The 26701-nt window shown below is 37.0% G+C and overlaps 1 protein-coding gene across 6 annotated transcripts in view; it reads right to left on the bottom strand.

Moving 5' to 3' along the window:
* PTPN4 (protein tyrosine phosphatase non-receptor type 4) overlaps positions 1-26701 on the bottom strand; it is a 220165-nt gene that overhangs the window by 75478 nt on the left and 117986 nt on the right. For all 6 annotated transcript variants that reach the window (XM_070423142.1, XM_070423143.1, XM_070423137.1 and 3 more), the window contains 3 exons: positions 24399-24571; positions 12619-12687; positions 1441-1566 (listed from right to left, as the gene is read on the bottom strand). In XM_070423142.1, coding sequence (XP_070279243.1) covers positions 1441-1566; positions 12619-12687; positions 24399-24571 — 368 coding nt within the window. The remainder of the gene's footprint in view (positions 1-1440; positions 1567-12618; positions 12688-24398; positions 24572-26701) is intronic.

The raw sequence follows: 26701 nt of genomic DNA, 5'->3' as shown, positions 1-26701 counted from the left end.
TTCATTAATCAGAGCTACTGCTAATTAATTCAATCATCTAGTTTTGTTCCTGATCACAAATAGATAAATGGCTGGCTGGAAAAGAGCCCAGAAAAAGAAATTTCTGGATATTCTTCTAACAAGTTAATTAGCCTTTGAATACAAACTATCTCTTTTAAAGAAAGATGATTTAGCAACCTGCAATTAGCAAGACAGAAACATTTTAGTCTATTTTTTCTAGTAGTAAGAAAGACATCTAGGTATTAGGTATCATTCTGTGAACCAAACTTTTGATGTATACTTTACTGGCAATATGGTAGAAGTGTATTCTTTGGCTCATAAACATCTACCAGTGACACAATTTTAATGTAGTGTACACTTATTGGATATTAATGTGTATGAGATATTTTTAAAGAAAGATTCTTCAAATATTGTATTCCATACCAAAATTCAAATATTCTGACTATCAACCTATGGGTTAACAAGGTCTGTCAATGTACTGACTCACATCTGTTTATTAGTATCTTAATTACACATATATATTACAACACATTTGTTGGCATTATAACATGAAGATAACATCTTTGGCTAGTACAAGTTGATGTTATTATTATTATCTACACCAAAGTATACAGCCTTTGTGAGAAATCCTAGAGTATAACTCATAAACAGAAAGTGCTGAATAACACTGCTTCTTAGCATAGCTATGGCCAAGCTTGTGGGAACTGATGTTGGAAATCCCTCTTTCTAGACCAGTAATGGTGAACCTTTTGAGCTCGGCGTGTCAGCATTTTGAAAAACCCTAACTTAACTCTGGTGCCGTGTCACATATAGAAATTTTTTGATATTTGCAACCATAGTAAAACAAAGACTTATATTTTTGATATTTATTTTATATATTTAAATGCCATTTAACAAAGAAAAATCAACCAAAAAAATGAGTTCGCGTGTCACCTCTGACACGCGTGTCATAGGTTCGCCATCACTGTTCCAGACCATAGAAAATGGCAGAGCAGTGGCTGGAGTAGGAGCTTAAGTAAGAGAATCATAATCACTTAGAATTTTCAGACAACATATGCTCCTTCAGAAATTCTATTAGAGATCCACATGGAAAAAGATTATGTCAACAACAACCATATTCTCATATTTTAAGTCTAGCAGCAGATTTTGATTTATTGGTTAGGGACCCTTCCTTTAAAAGTTGACTGTGTAAGAAAGTGACATCCTTGCTGAATGCTCTACTACCTCATCTGATGGGAGGCTGTTATTCCATGCCACTTACACAATGCTAGAGGCTCAGAGAAAGGCTAAGAGGAAATGATGATCTGCAATAACAAAAATCATATCTAACCAAAGTTTAAATAAGAAAGATTTACATATTTTGATCTTCAAGTAATGGACATATACAGTCAATAATTTAGAAATGAGCAAAATGAACACCTGATGTGAGTCTGCACTTACTGATTAGGCGTCCCAGGCGGAGATCGTGATGGAAGGCTTTGTGTTTCCAACCTGTCATCAGATACTGAATTTCTGCTTACTACTTCCCAATCCATTAATTTTCGTGCCAAGGGTTTACTTGGGGATCTGCCGAAATAATTTAATATGTAAAAATTTTTAATTTTATGCACCAAACTATAAGCCAAAACTTAGAATTTGTATTAACATATCATATTCTAGATGAGTAAACATAGTTTACTTTTAAGAAATTACTGCAGTCGGAGGCTTATTTACCAAATACTTTCCTAAGAAAGTAAATCTGCTTTATATTAAGGAAGAAAAGATAAGCTAGAAAAAGTAGGAGGGAGAATAGGGAAAAGGAGAAAAAGAAAAGAAACCAGAAAAAAAAGAGAAAAGGAAAAAGCAAGGGAATAGATGGCTACCAAAAATTTTCTCAAATATCAATATTGTAGATATTGCCTCTTCCTATTCCAGAGTCTCTGAAACCCTTGGATGTATTAAATAATTCCTAGCATATTACCTCCTGAATGCCCTTAAATCTGAACCCTGATCCTCTGCCTCAGTGAGGATAGGGCAAAAATGAGAGCTATGTATCGTACATTTTATTTGAATTTTTTTCCTTCTAATATGTCGTAGGCCAGTGGATATTTTTCTTTTCTTTCTTTCAATTATAAAGGCAGTGTTTATTAAAATCCCTTTTCCTTTCCCTTTCCGTTCTAAATTCTTTATTGTTGAAAGTATTACACGTCTCCTCCCCCCCCTCATTGACCTCTCCCCGCCCATTTATAAGGTTAACTATTCTGTCTCATGGTGGGAAATAAAAGAATATGTTTTGATACCTATTTATATATTGTCAGCTATCATCTTTTCAGAAAAGATACTGATCTTTGCAGAGATTAAACATCCTCAGACTTCTAGGTAAGTTAACAACTAAAGTCTTTTTTGTATGCAAATTCAAACAGTAGCCAAAATTCATGGAAAATATGACATCTATTTAAATTTTAGTTTTTTGATATGCAGAGCTAATATGGAGGCTAATATTATGAATTAAACTACATGTATAAAAACACATAACAAATTATCTTATAAATGATAGTTTTATATTTGAGTAAGAAATTCACTGAAAAAAAAAAAAAATTCACTGAAGAACACAGAGAAAGAATGGACTAAAAAAAAGCATGGTAACAATAACCAAGAGTACTCAATAAGATTTATGTACAAACCAGGAAGCACATTTGGACTTATATTTACTTTCTTAGTATTCTAATCTCTCCTCTGTTCGCCTGTTCATTTTCTACAATATTTTACTAGTCTTATTCTTTTAAAGTTACTATATTATTTGTCTTGTATTTTATTTCTATATATTTTAAATCCCGGAAGATATTATTGGGTTGGTATTCTTTTCTATTTATTTACATATTCTCCCTTTACATTAGTCTTTATTCTTTTCTGCATTTCCATGTTTCTCTCTTGAATTATTTTCTTTTGTAGAAAATGTTTTCTTCTGCCAAAAACATTTTCTTCTGCAAACCCCCCCCCCCCAAAAAAAACCAGCAAAAAACCCCCACAAAAAAACAAAAAAACCATGATGGGTGGGGACCCAAAATCCCAATTCTGACCTTACAACTTGTATCTATGTTATTAGTACGCTATATAATCTTAAGGTCCTTCACTACTTCCTGAATTTTATAATATATCTAAGTTTTCAGTGCAATGTTTTAGTCTATTAATTTTACTAAACCATGAGTAACAAATTATTTATGAATCTAAACCACACAAATGCCTATCATTTCATATATTTATTGCCAAAGCCTTTTTAGTTTGGCCTAATGACATCTCCTTAATATAAGAACATTTAACATTTGCTAGGAGATGTAAATGTTATCAATTAAAAAATAAAAAAGGATGTTGACTCAGATTTCATTTTTTCATAAGTGAATTTGAAGTTTTTAAAGCATGAACTTTAGCATCTATGGCTCTCTTATAAATGCTAATTCTTAATGTTAAACTATTCTTTCTCATATATTAAACTACTAAATGTAAGCTATAAGAGAATTTACTAACTATAGTTAGGAGATCAACTACTTTCATTTTCTAAGAGAGGAAAAGAAGTCATTTGAAGGTGGAAAAAATCCAGTTATACTCACCTAGTGTAAAGCATCAGAACACGACTGTTGTTAATAAACTAAACATGGTGATAAATGCTTTGCATTTAAAACTAAATTTCAAGTATTTTATTAACAGTTTTAACCTCAGAGACCCACCCACTCAGGCTTGCTGTCTATGTTTCCTGTTAAGTGTGGAAATTTCAGAGAAAAAAATACCACACTTCATCAGTGTGTTTGCAATGTGGTAAATTCATATTCTGACCATGGCACCTCTATTTTATGTTGCATGAGAACATTCTTTTGCTTTCTTAGATATTATATGACAATTGAAAAAGTGTAAAAGCAATTCAAAAAGTTGATATGTAAGTAAAACACAGTTAACTTATTTATTATTGCTGAAGAAAAATCAACCTTACATGAAAAGTCTAAGGAGAAATCAGTTCTATTTATACTGCTAACTCTAGAATTCTCTAATACTTTAAAAGAATGGGTGAATTTAATAACTGCTAAAACCATTTGAGTATTTTTGGTAGATGTGCATCAGGTCACCACAACAAGATTCTGATATATTATAAAAACCACTCCAGAAAAGCTTAATCTTTCAGAGTTAGCAGTACTATTAACACCTTGTCCCAGGTGATGACCTATTACTTCAAAGAGGATTCATACAATTCTGGAATGACAAAAGAAATAGGACGGCTATTTGGGGTTTATGGTATTGGAATTTTAGCTTTACTATTCATTGAATGATGTATATCTGTTTTATAAAATCACCTATTAAACAATTTCACATTTTAATAATGCATATACAAAATGAAGAACTAAGACTCAGGTGTAACTGCATATTTCTAGAAATCTGATATGATCAAAATATTAAAACATTAATACTTATAAGAAAGTCATTTGCATGTAAAAATTAGCATAAATATATAAATACAGCTATGATTTTGTACTCATATTAGGACATCACACTACAGTAGAACTAGTTATCAAATCATGTTCAACATTTTTATAAATATCAAGTGAATAAAGTTTAAGTTTCTGGTTAGAAACAGAAGAAAAAAATGTTAGTATTTTGTTATGATGCAGTTTTAACAGAAAATAATCAGAAAAGCATTTACTTTGATTTTAATAAGTTTGAAAGGAGTGTTGCAAATAAGTTAAGAGCTAGAACAAATACATTTTTAATTAAAACAACCAAGTTGATAGGACGTAAACTCTCTCAAGAGCAATTTCAAGGAAACCAATTTCAAATTAACATTTTACTGTGCAGGTACTTAGTAATGTCTAACTGGAAACAGGGTATCTAGGACTGTAAAAGGGAGGATTCTGAATAATTTCAGTAGCTACGTCCACTAAAGTAGGCATCTCTGTGTTCTCATGGTATTTTTTTCTCCTTTCCTAAATGACCAAACCACTAATATAACATCAATATTTATATTTAATAGAGAAACAATATTTTCCTCAAAAATCAACTTCAAAACTTTTTTGAACAAATGCTGAATTACATCATTCAAATTGAAGAGTCAACTTATCACAGCAAAATGGTATAGCCCTAACTAGCTAAATCCTTCCTATATCAAGGCATTTTCATTGATGGCATTCCTTCTGGGTGGATTATTAACAGACCAATCAGGATAGGATGAGGGTAACCCAGGAAGGAAGAAAACAAGTGCGGTAAATTTTATTGCTCAAACACATATAATGATATATTTTTTTTGTTTCGTATATTCTTACTTCAAGGAACTTATACTATTATTTTAAATTTATTTTTATAAGCATTCAGGGCATAGTAATGGCAAAGCCTCAGATAGCCTAAGCAATGACTTGGACTCTGGAGGCATGGAAGTCCCAGGGAAAAGGGAAGAATCCTAAAGTTATATCTACAGTTTAGGATAAAAGGGCTTAACTATTTAACAATTTACTGACATTATAAATGACCGTAGATTTTTCAACATTAAAAAAATGCCCAAGGATTAAAAATGGCAGCAGAGTAAGTAGATGCTGCATGGACATGCTCCAAGAAACAAACTGGTATTACAACTAAAATACAGAAAAACTTTCTGAATAATCAACAGAAAACTCGCAGGAGAGAACCCTGACACCTAAGGAATGAAAGTGGAGACTGCATGGAGACCAGCAGGAGGGGTGGAGGCAAAAGGGCTGGCTGGGTGCCCACAGATAGCAACTGAAGGCCCGGAGAGATATCTCAGATGTGGGGGGTTGCCACTGAGAACTCTGGGATCTAATCCTGAAGCTGGGCACCTCAACATAGAGCACCAAAACTGAGGAGGGTACTCACAAACATCAGGCTGTGAAAAGCAGCGGGGTGCTGTCTGCCAGAGAGTAACAGCTGAAAACATGGATCATTCACAACCATAAACCACATGTTAGGATACAAAACAAGTCTCTACAAGTCCAAGAAGATCAAAATCATATCAAGCATCTTCTCAGATCCCAGTGAAATGAAATAAGAAATCAACTACAGGAAAACACACAAAAACATTCAAACACATGAAGGCTAAATAGCATGTTATTAAACAATGAATGGGTTACCAAAGAGATCAAGAAAGAAATAAAAAACTTCCTAGAAACCAATGAAAATGAACACACAACCCCAAATCTCTGGAACACAGCAAAAGCAGTCCTGAGAGGGAAGTTCATATATAGCACGACAGGTATACCTCAAAAAACAAAACAAAAAATCAGCAATAAACTATTTAAACCTACAACTTAAAGAAATAGAATGAAAACAACAAGAAAAACTCAGACCAAGTAGAAGGAAGGAAATAATAAAGATTAGAGCAGGAATAAATAACACAGAGACTAAAAAAACTATACAAAAAAATCAATGAGCTGGTGCTTTGAAAGGATAAACAAAATTGATAAACCGTTAGCCAGACTCATCAAGAAACAAAGAGAGAGGACCTAAATAAATAAGATCAGAAACGAAAGTGGAGGAGTAACCACTGACACCACAGAAACACAAAGGATTGTAAGACAATATTATGAACAACTATATGCCAACAAGCTGGACAATGTGGATGAAACAGACAAATTCCTAGAAAAATACAATCTCCCAAAATGAATCAGGAAGAATAAAAAACCCTGAATAGACCAATAACAACTGATGAAATATAAGCAGTAATCAAAAAACTTCTACCAAACAAAAGCCCAGGTCCAGATGGTTTCACAGGGGAGTTTTACCAAACATTCAAAGAAGAACTAACATCTATACTTATCAAACTATTTCAGAAAATCCAAGAGAAAGGAATATTTCCAAACTCTTTTTATGAGGCCAGCATTATCCTAATTCCAAAACCTGATAAAGACAGTATAAGGAAAGAGAATTACAGGCCAATATCCCTGATGAACATAGATGCTAAAATCCTCAACAAAATATTAGCAAATCACATCCAACAATATATTAAAAAGATTATATACCAGATCAAGTGGGATTTACTCAGGGATGCAAGACTGGTACAAAATTTGCAAATCAATAAACGTGATATATCACATAAACAAATTGAAAGACAAAAGTCACATGATCATATCAATAGATGCAAAAAAAATATTCAACAAAATGCAACACCCATTCTTTTTTTTAAAATATATTTTTTATTAATTTTTTACAGAGAGGAAGGGAGAGGGATAGAGAGCTGGAAACATCGATGAGAGAGAAACAATGGATCAGCTGCCTCCTGCACACCCCCTACTGGGGATGTGCCCGCAACCAAGGTACATGCCCTTGGCCAGAATCGAACCTGGGACCCTTCAGTCGCAGGCCGACGCTCTATCCACTGAGCCAAACCAGTCAGGGCAGCAACACCCATTCTTGATAAAAACGCTCAGCAAAGTGGTAATAGAGGGAGCATATCTCAACATGATAAAAGCCATATATGACATATACCCATTATCATACTCAATGGGCAAAAACTAAAACCATTTCTCCTAAGAACAGGAACAAGACAGGGATGCCCACTCTCACCACTCCTGTTAGACATAGTACTGGAAGTGCTAGCCATAGCGATCAGCCAAGAAGCAGAAATAAAAGGCATCCAAATTGTAAAAGAAGAAGTAAAACTGTCATTATTTGCAGATGACATGATATTGTACATAGAAAACCTCAAAAACTCTATAAAAAAACTACTAGACTTAATAAATGAATTTGGCATTGTAGCAGGATACAAAATCAACACCCAGAAATTTATACACCAATAATGAATTCACAGAAAGAGAAGCTAAAAAAACAACCCAATTTACCATTGCAACAAAAAATATTAAGATACCTAGGAATAAACTTAACTAAGGAAGTAAAAGACCTTTACCTAGAAAACTACAGGACGTTGAAAAAAAGAGAGAGAGGAAGACATAAACAAATGGAAGAATATACTATGTTCATGAACTGGTAGAATCAACATCATTAAAATGTCCATACTACCCAAAGCAATCTATAAATTCAATGCAATCCCCATTAAAATGCCAACGGCATACTTCAAAGACATAGAACGAACTCTCCAAAAATTCATCTGGAATAAAAAAAGACCCCAAATAGCTGCAGCAATTTTGAGAAAAAAGAACAATGTTGGAGGGATCATATACCAGTTATCAAACTATACTACAAAGCCACTGTTCTCAAAACTACCTGATATTGGCACAAGAACAGACCTATAGACCAGTGGAAAAGAACAGAGAACCCAGAAATCAACCCAAGCCATTATGCTCCAATTAATATTTGACAAAGGATGGAATGTTCTAAAGATGTCATTAAGTCTACCTGATCTAGTGAGTAGCTTAGGATTGCTGTTTCTTTCCTAATTTTTTGTCTAGAGGACTTATCCAGTGATGTTAATGGGGTATTAAAGTTTCCTACTATGATAGTATTGCTGTCAATCTCTCCTCTCATATCTTCCAGAAGTTTTTTTTATGTATTTGGGTGCTCCGGCATTGGGTCCATATATGTTTACCAGAGTTATATTCTCTTGTTGTATTGATCCCTTTAGAATTATGAAGTGGCCTTCCTTGTCTCTTGTTATGGTCTCCACTTTGAGGTCTATTTTGTCAGATATAAGTATTGCTACCCCAGCTTTTTTTTTCATTTCCATTTGCCAGATAAATATTTTTCCATCCTTTCACTTTCAGTCTGTGTGAGTCCCTTGTTCTGAGGTGGGTCTTCTGTAGACAGCATATATATGGGTCATGTTTTCTTATCCATCAGTCACTCGATGTCTTTAGATTGGAGCATTTAGTCTATTTATGTTTAATGTTATTATTGACATGTACTTGCTTGTAGCCATTTCTGTACTTTATGCCTGTGTTCCTTTCTCCCTTTCTATTTCTTCTTTTTACAGCATTCCCTTTAGCATTTCTTGCATTGCTGGCTTGGTAGTGATAAACTCTATTAGCAACTTTTTTGTCTGAGAAGCTCCTGATTTCCCCTTTAATTTTGATTGATAGTCTTGTTAGATAAGAGTATTCTTGGATTCAGTCATTTGCTTTGCTTCATTTTGTATACTTCATTCCTTTTCCCTTCTAGCTTGGTGTGTTTCTGTTGAGAAATCATTAGATAATCTGATGGGGGGATTTTTTGTAGGTAACTCTCCATCTCTCTCTTGCAGCCTTTAAGATTCTCTGTTGTGAACATTTCCCATTGTAATTATGATGTTTCTTGGTGTGGGTCTTTTGGGATTCATCTTGCTTCGGACTCTGTACTTGAGTGACTTTTTTCTTTCCCATATCAGGGAAGTTTTCTGTCATTATTTCTTCAAATAGATTCTCTAATCCAGTGGTTCTCAACCTTCCTAATGCCGCGACCCTTTAATACAGTTCCTCATGTTGTGGTGACCCCCAACCATAAAATTACTTTTGTTGCTAGTTCATAACTGTAATTTTGCTACTGTTATGAATCGTAATGTAAATATCTGATATGCAGGATGTATTTAGGTGACCCCTGTGAAAGGGTTGTTCGGCCCCCAAAGGGGTCGAGACCCCCCAGGTTGAGAACTGCTCCTCTAATCCTTACTGCTCTTCTTCTCCTTCTGGCACCCCTATTATACATACTAGTATGTTACCTTGTTTCGTGTTGTCCCAAAGCTCCCTTAGGCTCTCCTCCTGCTTATTAATTTTTTTTCTGCAGTTGCCGTTCAGATGGGCTTGTTTCTATATCTTATCTTCTAACTCAGTAATTCGGTCCTTTGCTTCTTCTAGTCTACTGTTGAAACCTTTCATAGCGTTTTTGATTGTAGCTATATCATTTTTGATTTCTTCCTGATTTTTTGCACAGGTTGTTGATTTTCTCATCCATATGGTTTATGAACTGTATGACCATTATGCTGAATTCTTTCTGTCATACTGCATGCCTCTGTTTCACTTATTTCCTTTCTTGGTGATTCCTTTTTTTATTTCCTCTGGGGATTGTTTTGTTGTCTCCCCATTCTAACTATCACTAGAAGGTCCAAAAGGCAAGTTGCGGGGGCCTGAGCCGTGTGCAGTGGGAGCATCGCACCACCCGAGTGTCACTGGAGAGCTCTGACACCAAGGCGTGTGCCTGCTGTGGGTCGGTGGGAGCCATGCACGCTGAGAATCAGAGTCATCAGTGCTCAGTGCTGCGTCTTGTGTGGAGAATCAGGGTCCCTGGTCTACTTGGAGAGCCGGGTTGCACAGCCACTCTGTGTCAGGGGGAGGCCCACACCTGCGCGTGGGAACCAGACTCCTGTATGAGGGCCCAGAGTTGAAATCAGGTAGCGGAGCTGCCCTGTGTTGGAGGGAGGCCCATTGCTGTGCCATGGGAAACAGAATCCCTTGTGTGTGCGCAAGTCCAGAGTCAAAGTTAATTTGCACAGCCGCCCTGTGTTGGCAGGAGGCCTGCTCGCGCAGAGTGGGTCTGGCAGGTCCTATGCCACGGCAGCGGGCCGTTGGGGAGGGAGATGGGCTCTGTGACTCACAAAAATCTGCAGGTGGGATGTCCGGACTCTTGGTGTCCATGGGTCTGAATCTGTGATGGCAGGTCTTTGTCCCAAGTGGTTGTAAGGTCCTGGATTGCGCCTGAGACCAGATTGGGTGGTGGTGAGGCTGGAATCCAAGTCACAAGTAGTTCTGTTCTTCAAGATGGCATGCTCTCTGTGCCCGCCCCCGGAGTATCCGTGGTGGCAGTGGGGTTATGCAATCTAAGACTGCCCCGTCTGGCAGCCCCCTGGAAGACCCACAGTATCTAACTATCCTTAACTCTCTGTCTCTCTTACACACACACACACACACACGCACACACGCACACACCACACACTCCTCTATCGCTCCCTCACTCTCTCACACATTCTCCCTCCCTGCCTTCTTGCCGGTCCCCATCTTTTTTGCAGTGCCAGTAAATATTTAATCATTTATTGGGTGATCCTGTTAAGAGCGTTGCTCAAAAGAAAAAAAGAGTGTTGCTCAGGCATATCAAACTAGACTCGTGCCAATTTAACACCTTTTTCCATTACAAATTTGTTCTCCCTTCTACATCTCATCTGTTGTATATCATTTAAATCTGACTTTCTTTCCAGATACGCCTGTAGCTAAAACATCTCTATCCAATTGGTCATTTATTTCTACTATTTCTACTTATAAGATGTGCCCCAAATTTGATCCTCCACTCATGGCCAATATTTTAGTTCAGGACTTCATTATTTTCACTTGAATTATTGCAATAACCTGGGAAACAGACTCCCGTGTGTGTGCAAGTCCAGAGTCAAAGTTAACTGCATGCCTCTGTTTTACTTATTTCCTTTCTTGGTGATTGCTCTTTTTCTTTCCTCTGGGGATTATTTTATTGTCTCCCCCTTCTAACTATCACTAGAATGTCCAAATGCCAAGTTGCGGGGGCGGGAGAGAGACCTGGTCTCTGGGTACTCAGTCTCTATTTCTCATCTGTTCTCTATCCTTGCTCATAAAAACATTTTCTGAAACATAAATTTAATCACCTCCCTTCACTTGTTAAAAGTAAATTGGCTATTAACAGATCCTAAAAAAGTGAAGACAATTAAATGCCATCCAAATAAAAAGCAACTTATTTCTTAACATGATTAAATATGGAAATGACTGGATAATACATGTCATGTTGTTTCTCAAAATGATTTTTTTTTCAATGTAAACCATTTAATTCTAAATCAAATCACTTTCCCAACAGTGAAAATTAGCAACTGTTCAAGGTATGCCACTGTACATGGTGTCCTTTTCTGTCTGTGGCTGGGACCTGATCCTGATCCACAAAGGCAGCAGGAGTAGGAGTAGAGACTAAGAACATAGAAAACACACACAAATGAAAGGAAAACTGCCTTGGCAGGGGGCAAGGTGGTGAGCCTGCAGAGGGGTGGCGAGAAGGGGGCTCTATTTCAGGGCTGGGCCAGCAGTGCCAAATCGGCTTTCCTGCCCCTACTCCTGGCAGAGGATGAGTGGGGACCTAGAAGATTAAAATCAAAGAGCAGGTAGCCAACCTGGCTTTGCTACTTGGTTCCTAGGATACTATTGTTGGTAGAACTCATCTGGGCTCACTTCCTTTGATTCCAAGTGACTATACCTTTTTAAATCCACACCTGAGGATATATTTTTATTGGAGAGAGAGAGAGAGAGAGAGAGAGAGAGAGAGAGAGAGAGAGAGATGCATCGATTGGTTGCCTCTCTTATGCATCCTGATCAGGGATTGAACTTGCAACCTGGGTATATGCTCTGACTGGGAAGCAAACCTAAAACCTTTGGAGCTACAGGATGATGCTCCAACCGAGCCACCCTGCCAGGGCTCTAAAATGTTTTAAAAATGGGTATTGAACCATGCAAAACAATGTTATATTAATAATATAATACTTGATTCAGCATAGTCAGAGCTATAATGCTTGGCACGGGGTTAATTTAGCTCATGCAAAACATATGAATGAATAAACTGGACAAACTATTTCACTATTCCAACATAATTTGTTGTTTAATTAAAGGAAGGGTCAGGTGATAATTCTGTAATCATATTTGAAAAAAGTTTTTAGTAATTTTAATATATATATATATTTTTTTTAAAAAGAAGATACTGAAACAGGAGGCTTACCTTGCAAATACCCTGTCCTTATTTGCTTTTTCTTTGCCATACTGAACTGACTGGACTTCAGTTCTCCCACTGAAATACATAAATATGCACAATAAAATACTGAAGAGAATTATAAAATAACACACCACATAATTACATTATAATCTCTTAAGAGATAAAATATTTCTAGCAGGGAAAAGAAAGAGGATAAGAAGGAAATACTGGAATACATTCCAGTTCTACCTGAATGGATGAAAATTAAGTTCTCTCAATCAATAGAGATGTGTTCTATAGACACTTCCTTATTTGGGAGTAAATGTGAGAGAAATAATTTTGCATGAGAAGAATTCCTTCTCTGCTATGCCCTATAAAAGCACTCCCTCTAGACCAGTGGTTCTCAACCTGTGGGTCGCGACCCCTTTGGCGGTCGAACTACCCTTTCACAGGGTCACCTAAGACCATCCTACATATCAGATATTTACATTACGATTCATAACAGTAGCAACATTACAGTTAGGAAGTAGCAACGAAAATAATTTTATGGTTGGGCATAACACAAGAAACTGTATTTAAAGGGCTAGAAGGTTGAGAACCACTGCTCTAGACTGAGATAGGCTGTTGTGTCTCAGCTCATCTATGCCCTGCCCTTACCCTAGAGCAGTGATGGCAAACCTATGACACGCGTGTCAGAGGTGACATGCGAACTCATTTTTTTGGTTGATTTTTCTTTGTTAAATGGCATTTAAATATATAAAATAAATATCAAAAATATAAGTCTTTGTTTTACTATGGTTGCAAATATCAAAAAATTTCTATATGTGACACGGCACCAGAGTTAAGTTAGGGTTTTTCAAATTGCTGACACGCCGAGCTCAAAAGGTTCGCCATCACTGCCCTAGAGTGCTGTGGTTTAGCTGGTGTCTCTACTACTACTTAATGAAGGGCCTGAAACATGGACATCTTGAAGAATAGCTCTTTCCTTAGACAAGCTTTTCCTCCTTATCTACTGATAATGGTTACAGATACAAAGACTGGTTACATTGTGGTCAACCAAAGAACTTTTATGCATATATGCATAACCCATGGACACAGACAATAGGGTGGTGAAGGCCTGGGGCAGGGGCACGCTAAAACTGGGGGAGCGGGGGGACATATGTAATACATTCAACAATAAAGATTAAAAAAGAAAAAGACTGGTTACATCCCCATATTCTTTCATGTCTAGACAGAAAAAAATTCCAGATTTTTGTATATAAAAGGAACTAAGAACAGAAATATGATTTGGAATTGAGCACTATAGAGGGTTTGTCTTGAAGCTGAATTGTCTAGCAAGCACACTGTTTATGCACGGGAACTGACGCTCCATTGTGGTACTCCAATGATTCCAGACCAAATCCTATATAACAAAAGCCTAATATGCAAAGTGTCCAGTCGTCCACTTGGCCATTAAACAATCAAAGCATAATATGCTAATGATATGCTAAGACCAGTCAATTGCTCGCTATGATGTGCACTGACCACCAGGGGGCAGACACTCCAACCAGTAGGTTAGCTTGCTGCTGGGACTTGGCTAATCAGGGCTAAATGAAATGGGCCAGACACACCCTGGAGCCCTCCCATGTCCCTCCATGGCCCTGATCGTGCACCGGTGGGGTCCCTTGGCCTGGCCTGCACTCTCTCACAATCTGGGATCCCTTGGGGAGATGTCGGAGAGCCAGTTTTGGCCTGACAGCAGAATGACTGGTCACTATGATGCGCACTGACCACCAAGCGGCAGGCGCTCAATGCAGGAGCTGCCCCGTGGTGGTCAGTGCACTCCCACAGGGGGAGCGCTGCTCAGCCAGAAGCTGAGCTCACAGTTGGTGAGCAGAGTGGCGGTGGTGGGAGCATCTCCCACCTCTACAGCAGTGCTAAGGATGTCCAATTGCTGGCTTACGCCTGCTCCCTATGGGGAGCGGGCCTAAGCTGTCTGTTGGACATCCCCTGAGGGCTCCCAGACTACAAGAGGGCACAGGCAGGGCTGAGGGACCCTCACTGAGTGCACGAATTTTGTGCACCGGGCCTCTAGTTTGTTAATAAAAACTTCGTTCTCAGAGAATTTGCTACTTGACACATCACATTTAACTGTGAATGTACATAAATGTCTAATATATCAAATATAAACATTTACATATGCAGATATCTAATACGTATAAAAGCAGCCACATGGGCTTCCAAAGCTAAGCAAACAATTGTAAGATCATCTTTCATGGATAAGTATAGCTAAATGTAAATAGAATGGTATGTCGATTGAAACTTTAATGGAAACGTTAGAAATGTTACTATGAGTGTCAGGATGGCCGAGCGGTCTAGGGCGCTGCGTTCAGAAATGTTACTATGATTTTTAAATTTAGATAAAGTTGAAGTTTAAGAAATTATATTTCCTTTAAGAAGAATAAATTATACTTGCAACTGCAAATAAGGTATCAAATTAATATTCACTATTTTGTATGTCCACATTAGTACAATGATTTTAATCCCCTGGATATCTTGGAACAGAGATAATAAGGGTGTATGTATGAGGAGGTTGGTGGAAGAACAAATCGTGTGATATTCCAACTTCCATCTCTCAATCGAAATAACATTTCAATATTTTAAGTATTATGTTAATTCTAATATTCCCAACCACTTATTATGAGGGGAAAAAATCTTTTACTTAATGCATACTCTTTGCAATATGACTCTGTCCAGGTAAACTTGGTCATGCTGCCATTGCTACCTCATTTACCAAATTATTTAATCACTAGAGGCTCAGTGCACGAAATTTGTGCGGGGGAGGGGGGGAGAGGAAGGCCCCTCAGCCCGGCCTTCACCCTCTCCAAAACGGGACCCCTCAGGGGATGTCCAACTGCCTCTCACAATTTGGGACCACTGGCTCATAACCACTTGCCTGCTTGCCCCTAACCCCATCTGCCTACTTGATCGCCTCTAACTGCTCCCCTACCAGCCTGATCACCCCTAACTGCTACCCTTCTGGCCGGATCGCCTCTAACCACCTCTGCCTTACCCCACACCTGGGACCCAGGATTCTCTCCTCTGGCTGTTCGCAGGCACCAGGACCGGGTCGGCTTCAGCCACAGGGGACCATGGGCGGGCGGCTTTGCCTGGGCCGCAGCCGCAGGTGCCTGGGACTGCGGGGTGGGAGGATTGTCCCTCTCCCAGGCCGCAGCCTCAGCTGCTAGCACCAGGGACTGCAGGACGTGTGGCTTGTCCCTCTCCTGAGCCCAAACCTGACTGGTTCCCATTCCTCTTTCGTGAGCTCATTTGTGCCTGGCTGGTCCCCATTCCTCTCTCACCAGTGTTGAGTGTGTGAGTCGTTACAGCGTGATGACCATTTGCATATTAGCTCTTTATTATATAGGATTCTGATGATTAAAAAGTGCTTTCATAATGTTTCCAAAGTTCTTTAAACTACAAATATAAAACAATTTTACAACTATAGAATACTGTATAAGGCTAATATATACATAAATTTAACTTAATATTAACTGAGCTGTCAGAGGCCTCAATCCTGTCCTGTGTTCTGCTAAGTTTTGCAGGAGACTAGAGGCAACAAACTCTTATTTTCTACTTTCTTTTGCAAGTTGGCTTCAGGTAGGTTCTGCTTTTATTCTGGTGGGAGATTAGAAAGCAGACCAAGTCAAAGCAGAACACTGGCTGAATGCAGTAGCTGCTGAAACAATATGGGGATAGGACACAAGGATAAACAACATGTTGTCCATGGTACCATCCTGATCAAAGCAGGACCTCTCTGGCAGGTCCAGAATTAACCAAGATATTGTCTCTAACAGTGTAGGAGTCGATGCAGCTTGTGGACTCCGGCACAGAGGTAACACAAGCTTATGATCCTAAGGCATTACCCATTCTTCCTATTTGCTTCTCCAAAAACCATTCTTCTTTATGCTTTTCCAGCCTAACAAACATGTAATCAATTCCCTCAATTAAACTGCTTTGATTTAAAAAAATCAAAAGAACTTTCTGTATACTTGACGCATAAATTAATTCTCCAGTGAAGTGGATCCAAATGGGACACTATTACTCAAAAGGCTAGATATTAACAAGTTGAATTTCATAAAAATAAAATTGAAATATGAGGGGACAATTACAGGTTTAGAATTGATATTATCCACAATATTATTCTCTAGGGGTTCAAGATTATTACTACTTATTTTTCAATTACAGTTTACATTCAATATTAATTTCAGGTGTACACCATAGTAGTTAGACAATCATACACTTTACAAAGCGGTCCCACCTCCCTGATATTTCAAATACCCACATGGCACTAGATATAGTTATTACATTATTTACTATATTCCCTATGCTGTACATTACATCCCCATGACTATTTTGTGACTAACAATTTGTACTTAACTCCTTCACCTTTTTCACCCAACTCTACAACCTTTCTCCCATTTGGCAATCAGTCTGTTCTCTGTATCTATGAATCTGTTCCTATTTTCTGTGTTCGTTTATTTTACTCTTTAGATTCCATATATAACTGAAATCATATGGCATTTATCTTTCTCTGCCTGAATTATTTCACTTAGCATAATACTCTCTAGGTGCATTCATGCTGTCACAAAAAGTAAGATTTCATTCTTTCCTTAAGGCCAAGTAATATTGCATTGTATATATGTACACCCATTCTTTTATCCACTAGTCTACTGATGGGCACTTGAGTTGCTTCCATAGCTTATGTATTGCAGATAACACTGCAATGAATATAGGGATGCATATATTCTTTCGAATAAGTGTTTTGGGCTTCTTCAGATATATATCCAGAAGTAAAATTGCTGGCTCATAAGGCAGTTACATTTTTAATTTTTTTATGAACCTCCATATTATTTTCCACAGTGGCTGCACCAATCTGCATTCCCACCAATAGTGCATGAGGGTTCCCCTTTTCTCCACATCCTCGCTAACACTTGTTGTTGTTGATGATAGACATTCTGATAGATGTGAGGTGATATCTCATTGTGGTTTTAATTTACATTTCTCTGATGATTAGTGATGTTAAGCATCTTTTCATATGACTACTGGCCATCTTTGGATAAGTGTCTATTCAGGTCTGCTGCTCATTTTTTAATTGGATTGGTCTTTTTGGCATTGAGTTGTATGAGTTCTTTAAAAATTTAGGATATGGCCCTAATCGGTTTGGCTCAGTGGATAGAGTGTCAGCCTGCGGACTCAAGGGTCCCAGGTTCGATTCCGGTCAATGGCATGTACCTTGGTTGCGGGCACATCCCCAGTGGGGAGTGTGCAGGAGGCAGCTGATCGATGTTTCTCTCTCATCGATGTTTCTAACTCTCTATCCCTCTCCCTTCCTCTCCGTAAAAGATCAGTAAGATATATTAAAAAAAAAAATTTAGGATATGAACCTTTAGGAATTCATGATTATTGAATAAAATGCAAAAACGTTACCATAATGTAAGAGCACTAAATTCTGACAGTAAAATATTTATCCTTAGAACAATAAAAAATAACAATTGGTAAAAGAATAAAGGTTATAAGTAATTCAAACAATATAGAAAAGCATAACAAAAAGAATTTTAAAAAAATCCAACAAGAGCCAGAGTCCTACCCCTAAAAAAATAATCTCCATTGCAAGCAGTTAAAATTTTTTCTTGAACTCTGTATCAGGGGTTCTCAAACTTTTTAAACAGGGGGCCAGTTCACTGTCCCTCAGACTGGACTTTAGTTTAAAAAAAAACTATGAACAAATTCCTATGCACACTGCACATATCTTATTTTGAAGTAAAAAAACAAAACGGGAACAAATACAATATTTGTATTTGCATGTGGCCCGCGGGCCGTAGTTTGAGGACCCCTGCTCTATATATACATGTAAAAGGCTACAAATATGGACATAATTCTATTATAGTGTGATTATGCTATAAGTGCCACTTTTAATGAAAACAATATCAAAGTAAGTTCCCTTTCAATAAAAGACTGCCATTCATTAAAAAAAGGTGAGGAAAACCTTAAGGAGTTGGTGTATTAATGTTTGATTTTTGTTAATATGGATTCTCATACTTCCATTAATCCCTTGCTTCCTCTTGTTTTCATAAGTTATACCACTACTTTTACTTTATTAAATTTATATAATATTTAAATTTTATTATATAGTCATAACTAGAGGCCCGGTGCATGAAATTCATGCACTCAGGGGGGGTGTCCCCCGTCCGGCCTGCACCCTCTCACAGTCTGGGAGCCCTTAGGGAGTGTCCGACAGACAGCTTAGGCCCGCTCCTCACCGGAAGCGGGCCTAAGCTGTTAGTTGGACATCTTTAGCGCTGCCGTGGAGGCGGGATAGGCTCCCTCCACCCCGCTGCACTCTCCAGCCATGAGCCTGGCTTCTGGCTGAGCGGTGTTCACCCTGTGGGAGCGCACTGACCACCAGGGGACAGCTCCTGCATTGAGCATCTGCCCCTTGGTGGTCAGTGCACATCAAAGCAACCGGTTATTCTGCTTTTTGGTCAATTTGCACATTAGCCTTTTATTATATAGGCTACTGTTCAAGAATTAGTTCTATATTTAAAGGGCTTAATCTTCATTCTTAATTCATTTTGCCAGATTCTCCTTGATCTATTTAATTAATTTATTTATTTACTTTTATTGATTTTTAGAGAGAGAGGAAAGGAAAGAGGGAGGGAGGGAAGCAGAGAAGAAAGGAGGAAGAGAGGGAAGGAGAGAGAAAAACATCAACTTATTGTTCCATTTATTTATGCATTCATTGGTTGATTTTGGTATATACCCTGACCAGGGATTGAACCCACAACCTTGGCATATTGAGACAACACTCTAACCAACTGAGCTACCCAGCCAGGGCCAGTTCATGAGCTATTTTTTGTTTGTTTGTTAATCCTCACCCGAGGATATATTTTTCTATCTATCTATCTATCTATCTATCTATTTATTTATTTATTTATTTATTTATTACAGAGAGGAAGGGAGAAGGATAGAGAGTTAGAAACATCAATGAGAGAGAAACATCAATCAGCTGCCTCTTGCACACCCCCTACTGGGGATGTGCCTGCAACCAAGGTACATGCCCTTGACCAGAATCGAACCTGGGACCCTTCAGTCCACAGGCTGATGCTCTATCCACTGAGCCAAACCAGTTAGGGCTCCACTGATTTTTTTAGAGAGACTAGAAGGGAGGGAGGAGACAGAGAAAGAAACATCAATGTGAGAAAGACACATTGAACGGTTGCCTCCTGCATGTGCCACTATCAGGGACTGGATGGAGCCTACAATTGAGGTAAGTGCCCTTCACTGGAAAGTGAACCTGGGAACCTTCAGTCCGAGGACTGACGCTCTATCCCAGCGGTTCTCAACCTGTGGGTCGCAACCCCTTTGGGGGTCGAAGGACCCTTTCACAGGGGTCACCTAAATACATCCTGCATATCAGATATTCACATTACGATTCATAACAGTAGCAAAATTACAGTTATGAAGTAGCAACAAAAATTTTATGGTTAGGGGTCACCACAACATTTGGAACTGTATTAAAGGGTCGCGGCATTAGGAAGGTTGAGAACCACTGAAGGTAGCCTCTATCCACTGAGTCAAACCAGTTAGGGCTCATGAGCTAGTTTAATTGATCTCCTGAGTAGCTCAATTTTACTATTAAATATTTTCAAAGTATAATTTTATTGATTTCTGAAAGGAAGGGAGAGGGAGAGATAGAAACATCAATGATGAGAGAGAATCATTGATCGGCTGCCTCCTGCGAGACCCCTACTGGGGAACGAGCCCAAAAACCAGGACACTCAATCACTGAGCCATGCCGGCTGGGCACTATTAAATATTTTTAAAAAATGGGTTCAGAAATGTTACATTCTGTGAGGATTTTTATTTTTGTTAATGTCTAAATTTCAATGGCAACCTGGTTAAGTATAATATATTTTTTGGTATAATATATGTTTTATAATATATGAATATTATGTACTGGTATAATATATGTTTATAAACATATAATATATGTTTTTCCCCTTTTAGACATGGTAGTCAAGCTATATATAAGTCTGAAAAAAAGTTTCTGCATGCCCACCATTGGGGATCGAGCCTGCAACCTGGGCATGTGCCCTGACTGGGAATTAAACCAGCGACCTCTTGGTGCATAGGACAATGCTCAACCTACTGAGCCATACTGGCCAGGGCTGGATAAAAGCTTTGTCGTTCAATATTTAAAAATATTTAATCCAAGCTGATAAATCTCTAGTGAGACTATTCAGGAAAAAAAAGAGAAGAAACATATTATCAGTATCAAGAATGACAGAAATGACATTCCTACAGATTCTAGAGATATAAAGATAACAGGGAAATATTATAAACTTTATGTCAAAAAATTCAACAACTTAGATGAAATAGATAAGTTTCTTGAAAAACACCTACTAACGCTTGTTCAGGAAGAGAAATCTTGAATTACTTTATAGCTAATAAAGAATTTTCATGTGTTGTTCAAAAGCTTCCAGTAACTAAAACTTCTGGCCTACATGGATTAATTGGTAAATTCTATCAAACATTTCAAAAGAAAATACCATTACCACAGAAAGTCTTCTAGAAAGTCGAAAATGAGGAAATACTTTCCAACTCATTTATTTTTCCCCCAACTCATTTAATGAGGCCAAAAACCTAACACCAAAACCTGACAATGACATTATTAGAAACCTACAAAATACTATCTTTCATGAACATGAATGCAAAAATTCTAAATAAAAATTTAGCAAAGTGAATAAAATAATATAAGAAAAGGGTAAAAGATGATGACAAACTAGGGTTTATCACTGGAATGTAGGGAAAGTTTAACACTTGGAAAATCAATGTCATTCATCATATAAAGAAACTTAAAAAAAAGGCTTTGCTTCTAAAAGAAAAAAAAAACAAAATAAAATGAAAAAGAAAAAACAAAAAGAGAAAATAAAAAAACAAAGTTGGAGGACTAATACTACTGAATTTAAAACATTAGATATAAGAGCAAAAATAAATCTGTAAAAATCTGAATTATTGATTTTCAACAAAGATGTAAAAGCAAGTCAATGGAAAAAGGATAATCTTTTCAATAAATTGTGCTGGGACAACTGGATGTCCATATGCAAAAACAAACAAACAAAAAAAAACCCCTAACAAAATCAATCCATCCTTCCCACCATATACAAAAATCATTTCAAATGAATCATAGACCTAAATCTTAAGAGCTAAAACTATCAAACTCATAGAAGAAAAGAGGAATAAATCTTAGTGACCTGGAGTTAGGCAAAGATTTCTTAGCTATGAAACCAAAAGAAAAATCCATAAAAGAACAAACTGGCAATTTGAACTTCATCAAAATTATGTGCTCTTCAAAAGACACTAGTAAAATGAAAAGATAACAACAAATATTGGTGAGAATATACTGAGTGGAACTCTCATACATTGCTGGTGGGTACATACAATGGTACAAACTCCTTTAAAAAAATGATTGGTAGTTTCTGAAAAGTTAAATATATATCTAGCACATGATCTGGGCATTCCACTCTTACGTATTTAATCAAGGGAAAATAAAGCAAACATTTCACATGAATGTTCACAGTAGCTTTATTAAGAGCCCAAATTTGGTAACAACTCAAATGGGGAAACAAACCACTTGATATCCATAATCAAGTGAACAGATAAAAACATTATAGTATATCTATACAATGGAATACTACTCCACAATAAAAAGAAATGAACCATCAATACATGTAACAACACAGATAAATTTTAGAATAACTATGCTTAGTAAAAGAGGCCAGACTAAAATACAAACATGCAATATACATGCTTAAACTGACATAAAACCTTAGAAAAACAAACCATTTACATATATTTATATATACAGTAAAATATATTGTTGGTTTCATGGGGATATAAAAGAGTGGGAGAAAGGAATTATAAAAGGGCTTGGGGAAACATTTTGGGTAGATATGCTTGCTATCTTGAGTGGTGATGGATTAATAGGTATGTATCTCCAAACATCAATTTTAAAACTTTAAATATAATAGCTTATTGTATGTCAATTTCACCTTAATAAAGCTGTTTCAAAATGCAAAACCTGCTAGTACTAGGCCCATATTCCCACAAGGGCAGTAATAGGCTGAATGGCAGGTGTTGCTCTTCTCCCCACCAATATTTTCTTGTTTTAAACTAATTTCTTTAGCTTCTTCATTAAAAAAAAAAAAATCAATATCCATGTAGAAATTTCATTTTTTTTCAGTGATGATTTTTCCCCAAACTGATTATTTAACTCTCTTTTGTATTTGTCATCATCATGATTAGATTTTGTTTGCTGTGGTATAGTTTGGGTAAATTCCTTGATTTTTTTTCTCATCTTATCTGAGACCTGTTTGAATTATAGTGAAAGGCTGGATACTACAATCTACTCATTTCTTTGCTGCTAAGTAAAATGGTGTGTGCATTATTTATATTTATACTAGAGGCCCGATACATGAAATTCATGCAAGAGTAGGCCTTCCTTCCCCCGGCTGCCAGCACTGGCTTCCCTCTGGTACCCGGGACCTGGGCTTCCCTCCTGCCACTGGCAGGCATCTGGGACCTGGCTTTCCTTGCAGCCCTGGCTTCGTCCAGAAGATCTACTGGTCTAATTAGCATAGTATGCTTTTATTATTATAGAAGATTGTATTTTCAAGGACAGAAGAAGAGTATAGGTAAGTATAGTCCTTGTACAGTAACTCTGGGGGTTGCTTAGTTAGGAATTAAATTTATTGAGACCATTATGGTCAGTACTGTTCTCTCATTAGAGATTTCTTTTGTCTTTGCTGAGGTATAGTACCAATATTTAATGTTTAGTAAAGTTTTCCTTGACTTTCACCATTGATCTAACACTCACTCTATTTACCTTTGAATTTGCAAGTACCACTGCCTTAGTTTTTCCAATATTGCTTTTAGGAAGGTGAGCTAGGAGTTAATCATGACACCAAGCCACTTAAAAATCTGCTGTGCCTGAAAAAATAAAAAGTCTTTATTGATTTTAAAGAGGAAAAGAGAGAGAGAAACATTGATCAGTTGCCTCCTGCACGTCCCCTACTGGGCATCGAGCCTGAAACCTGAGCATGTGTCCTGACCTCTTGGTGCATGGGACAATGTTAAAATTTCCCCAATTCTGAGTTGCTACTGAATTTTTGGAGGGAGGGGAAGGCATGCATTTTAAATAGAACACCCTGTACGAAGCCTTATGCTGTTATTTTTATCTGATTAGCTATCCCCCAAAGATTGTTGCCTTCAGGAAAAAAATAAAAGCTATCACAAATAAAAAATACAACAATATTAGGAAAAGAACACAGGGCTACTTTTCAGTTATTAAATCTGATTTTGTATAACAGCTGTTTTGAACTCTTTACAATAAAGGGTTTGAGAACTCACACATAAAAAAAGCAAAGTATTAGTATGCTTATGCAGAAAATAGCTTACAAATAAAAGTTGTCTTGGAACAAAGAAAGTTTTCTTGTAAATATTTATAAAGACAGTAGAAATTATAACATTTCTAGAATATAAATAATTAAATATCATTCATTAACTATAGGAACTAATGAAATGAAATAAAGTCAATGAAACAAGTTTCTCACAAGAACCTACAGAAATTTTTATTGATATAGTTATGGAGATTTTGATTCTGTAGGTATGTATGAGTAACAATTCTATGGTTCAATAAACTATACCTTTAATTTAAAGGGAGGAAAAATCTAGCAATGCAGCATTAATGCATAAGCAATACTTACCAGTACCGGAATTTTGAACCTAATGTAAAATAATGTGCAAAAAAATTCTTTTCAGGTGGAAGGGGTCTGTCCAAACGGAAGAAGGTGTGATGTTCTACACAAGCTTTCCACAAATTTTTGCATGCTCTGTAGTTCACCATATTAAATCCCAATAAGGTTTCTCTGGATTCATGCTGTAATAAATAACAAAAAGCAGAGGATACCAGGAATATATCAAGATCAATACTCCATTTATTTTTTATAGGTAAATATTCTAGCCTTACAAACACTAATCACTCATTTATTTTGTTGTTGTTGTTATTATCCAATAAAAAAACCAACAAAATAAATGGAAAGGTTTCTAAAATGTGGGCCTTATTACAACTCTTAGTTTTACTTTAGAATATAGTTAGAAATAAGTTTAAAAATTGATGTATCTTTTTCAAAACTTTCTAGCTCTAATTTGTTTCAAAATATAATCCTGGCCCTGGCAGATTTTCCCGATGGTTAGAGCGCCGGCCTGTGCTCTGAAGGGTTGTGGGTTTGATTCCTGGTCAAGGACACGTACCTGGGTTGCAGGTTCCATCCCTGGCCCTAGTTGGGCATGTGCAGGAAGCAACCAATCTCACATCGATGTTTCTCTCTCTCTCTCTCCCGCCCCCACCCCCATTCTCTCTGTCTCTGAAGAGCAATGGAAAAATATCCTCAGGTGAGGATTAACAACAACAACAAAAATAATAATCCTGGCTGCCGTAGCTGGTTTGGCTCTGCAGATAGAGCACTGGCCTGTGGACTGAAGGGTCCCAGGTTCGACTCCAGCCAGGTTGCGCGCTCGATCCCCAGTAGGGGGCATGCAGGAGGCAGCCGATCAATGATTCTCATCATTGATGTTTCTATTTCTCTCTCCCTCTCCCTTCCTCTCTGAAATCAATATAAATAAATAAATAAAAATAATAATCCTGGCCAATAAATTAAACTTTAAGATATGTCATCACATCCTTTAATATCTCTAAGCTTACAAATCTGTTTAAGTGCTAAATAAGTAGATAAAAATATTCAGCACTTCTAAACACTATTATGAAACTCAAATTACAATTAAAATAAGTAGCAACAGAATGGAGCATTTCTTTAATTTTTCTCTATAAGTTTGATTTAAATAGCTTCATTGAAATTAGCTATATAAAGTGAGGCACATATGACATAAGTGTACAACTCTGATTTTTACACAATAAATGCAACCATTTAACCTCAAACCAGATCAAGAAATTATCATTACTAGCACCCTTGAAGTATCCTTGTTCTCGACTTTCTACCAGATTACCTTGTTTATGAACTTTATATGCATGAAATCATACATATATTATCTTTTGTTTTTAGGTCTGACTTTTATTTTATATTATATTTCTATATTCTATTCATCCATATAATTATGAAACAGTGATTCACTCAATTTCATTCTACACAGCATTCTATCATATGAACATACCACTATTTATATATCCATTTATTGTTGATAGACATTTGATGTTTTCAATTTGGGTATGTATAAATATTGCTATTTACAGTATATTCCTGCATGTTGTCAGATGCACACATGTGCACATTTCTGCTGTTGGATCAAATATATGTATGTGTCCACCTTTAGCAAATAATACCCAACAGTTTTCCAAAATGTTAAATCTATATGTGTGTATGTGTGTGTGTGTGTGTGTATATGTATATATATATATGCCTTCCTACCAGCAGTGTGTGTGTGTGTGTGTGTGTGTGTGTGTGTGTGTATGTATATATATATATGCCTTCCTACCAGCAGTGTGGTTCCACATACTCACCACTGATTTATCAGTATTTTCATTACACTACTCTGGTGGATGTGAAGAAGTATCCCATTTTTGTTATCATTTGTACTTCCCTGATGATTAGTGAGGTTCAACATCTTTTTATGTTACTGACCATGTGGATATCCTAATTTCTGCAGTGTCTGTTCAATCCACTAACATATTTTTAGATTAGATTGGACATACAACCCAGGATGTGGTGTGTGTGTATTACATACATAGTCTGTGATACTTCACTCTCTTAATGATGATTTTGATGAATACAGTTATTAATTTTAACACAGTTCAGGTTATTGAATTTTTCTTTTAAGATAGTTTTGCTTCTCTGTCCAATTAAAGAACTCTTTGCCCATCAAAAGGTCATGAAGATATTTTTTCATAACTAAAATACAGTAAAATGCCCCGGTATAAATATTAAGTTACTGTTAGAAGATAATATGCTTAAAATATCACTTCCAGATCATCAAAAAATTCTCAATTATGCTT

Source organism: Myotis yumanensis, unplaced genomic scaffold (assembly GCF_028538775.1).
Source record: "Myotis yumanensis isolate MYYU_CA2020_CCGP unplaced genomic scaffold, mMyoYum1.0.hap1 SCAF_8, whole genome shotgun sequence".
Lineage (NCBI taxonomy): Eukaryota > Metazoa > Chordata > Mammalia > Chiroptera > Vespertilionidae > Myotis > Myotis yumanensis.
This window is presented reverse-complemented; position numbering and strand designations above follow the sequence as displayed.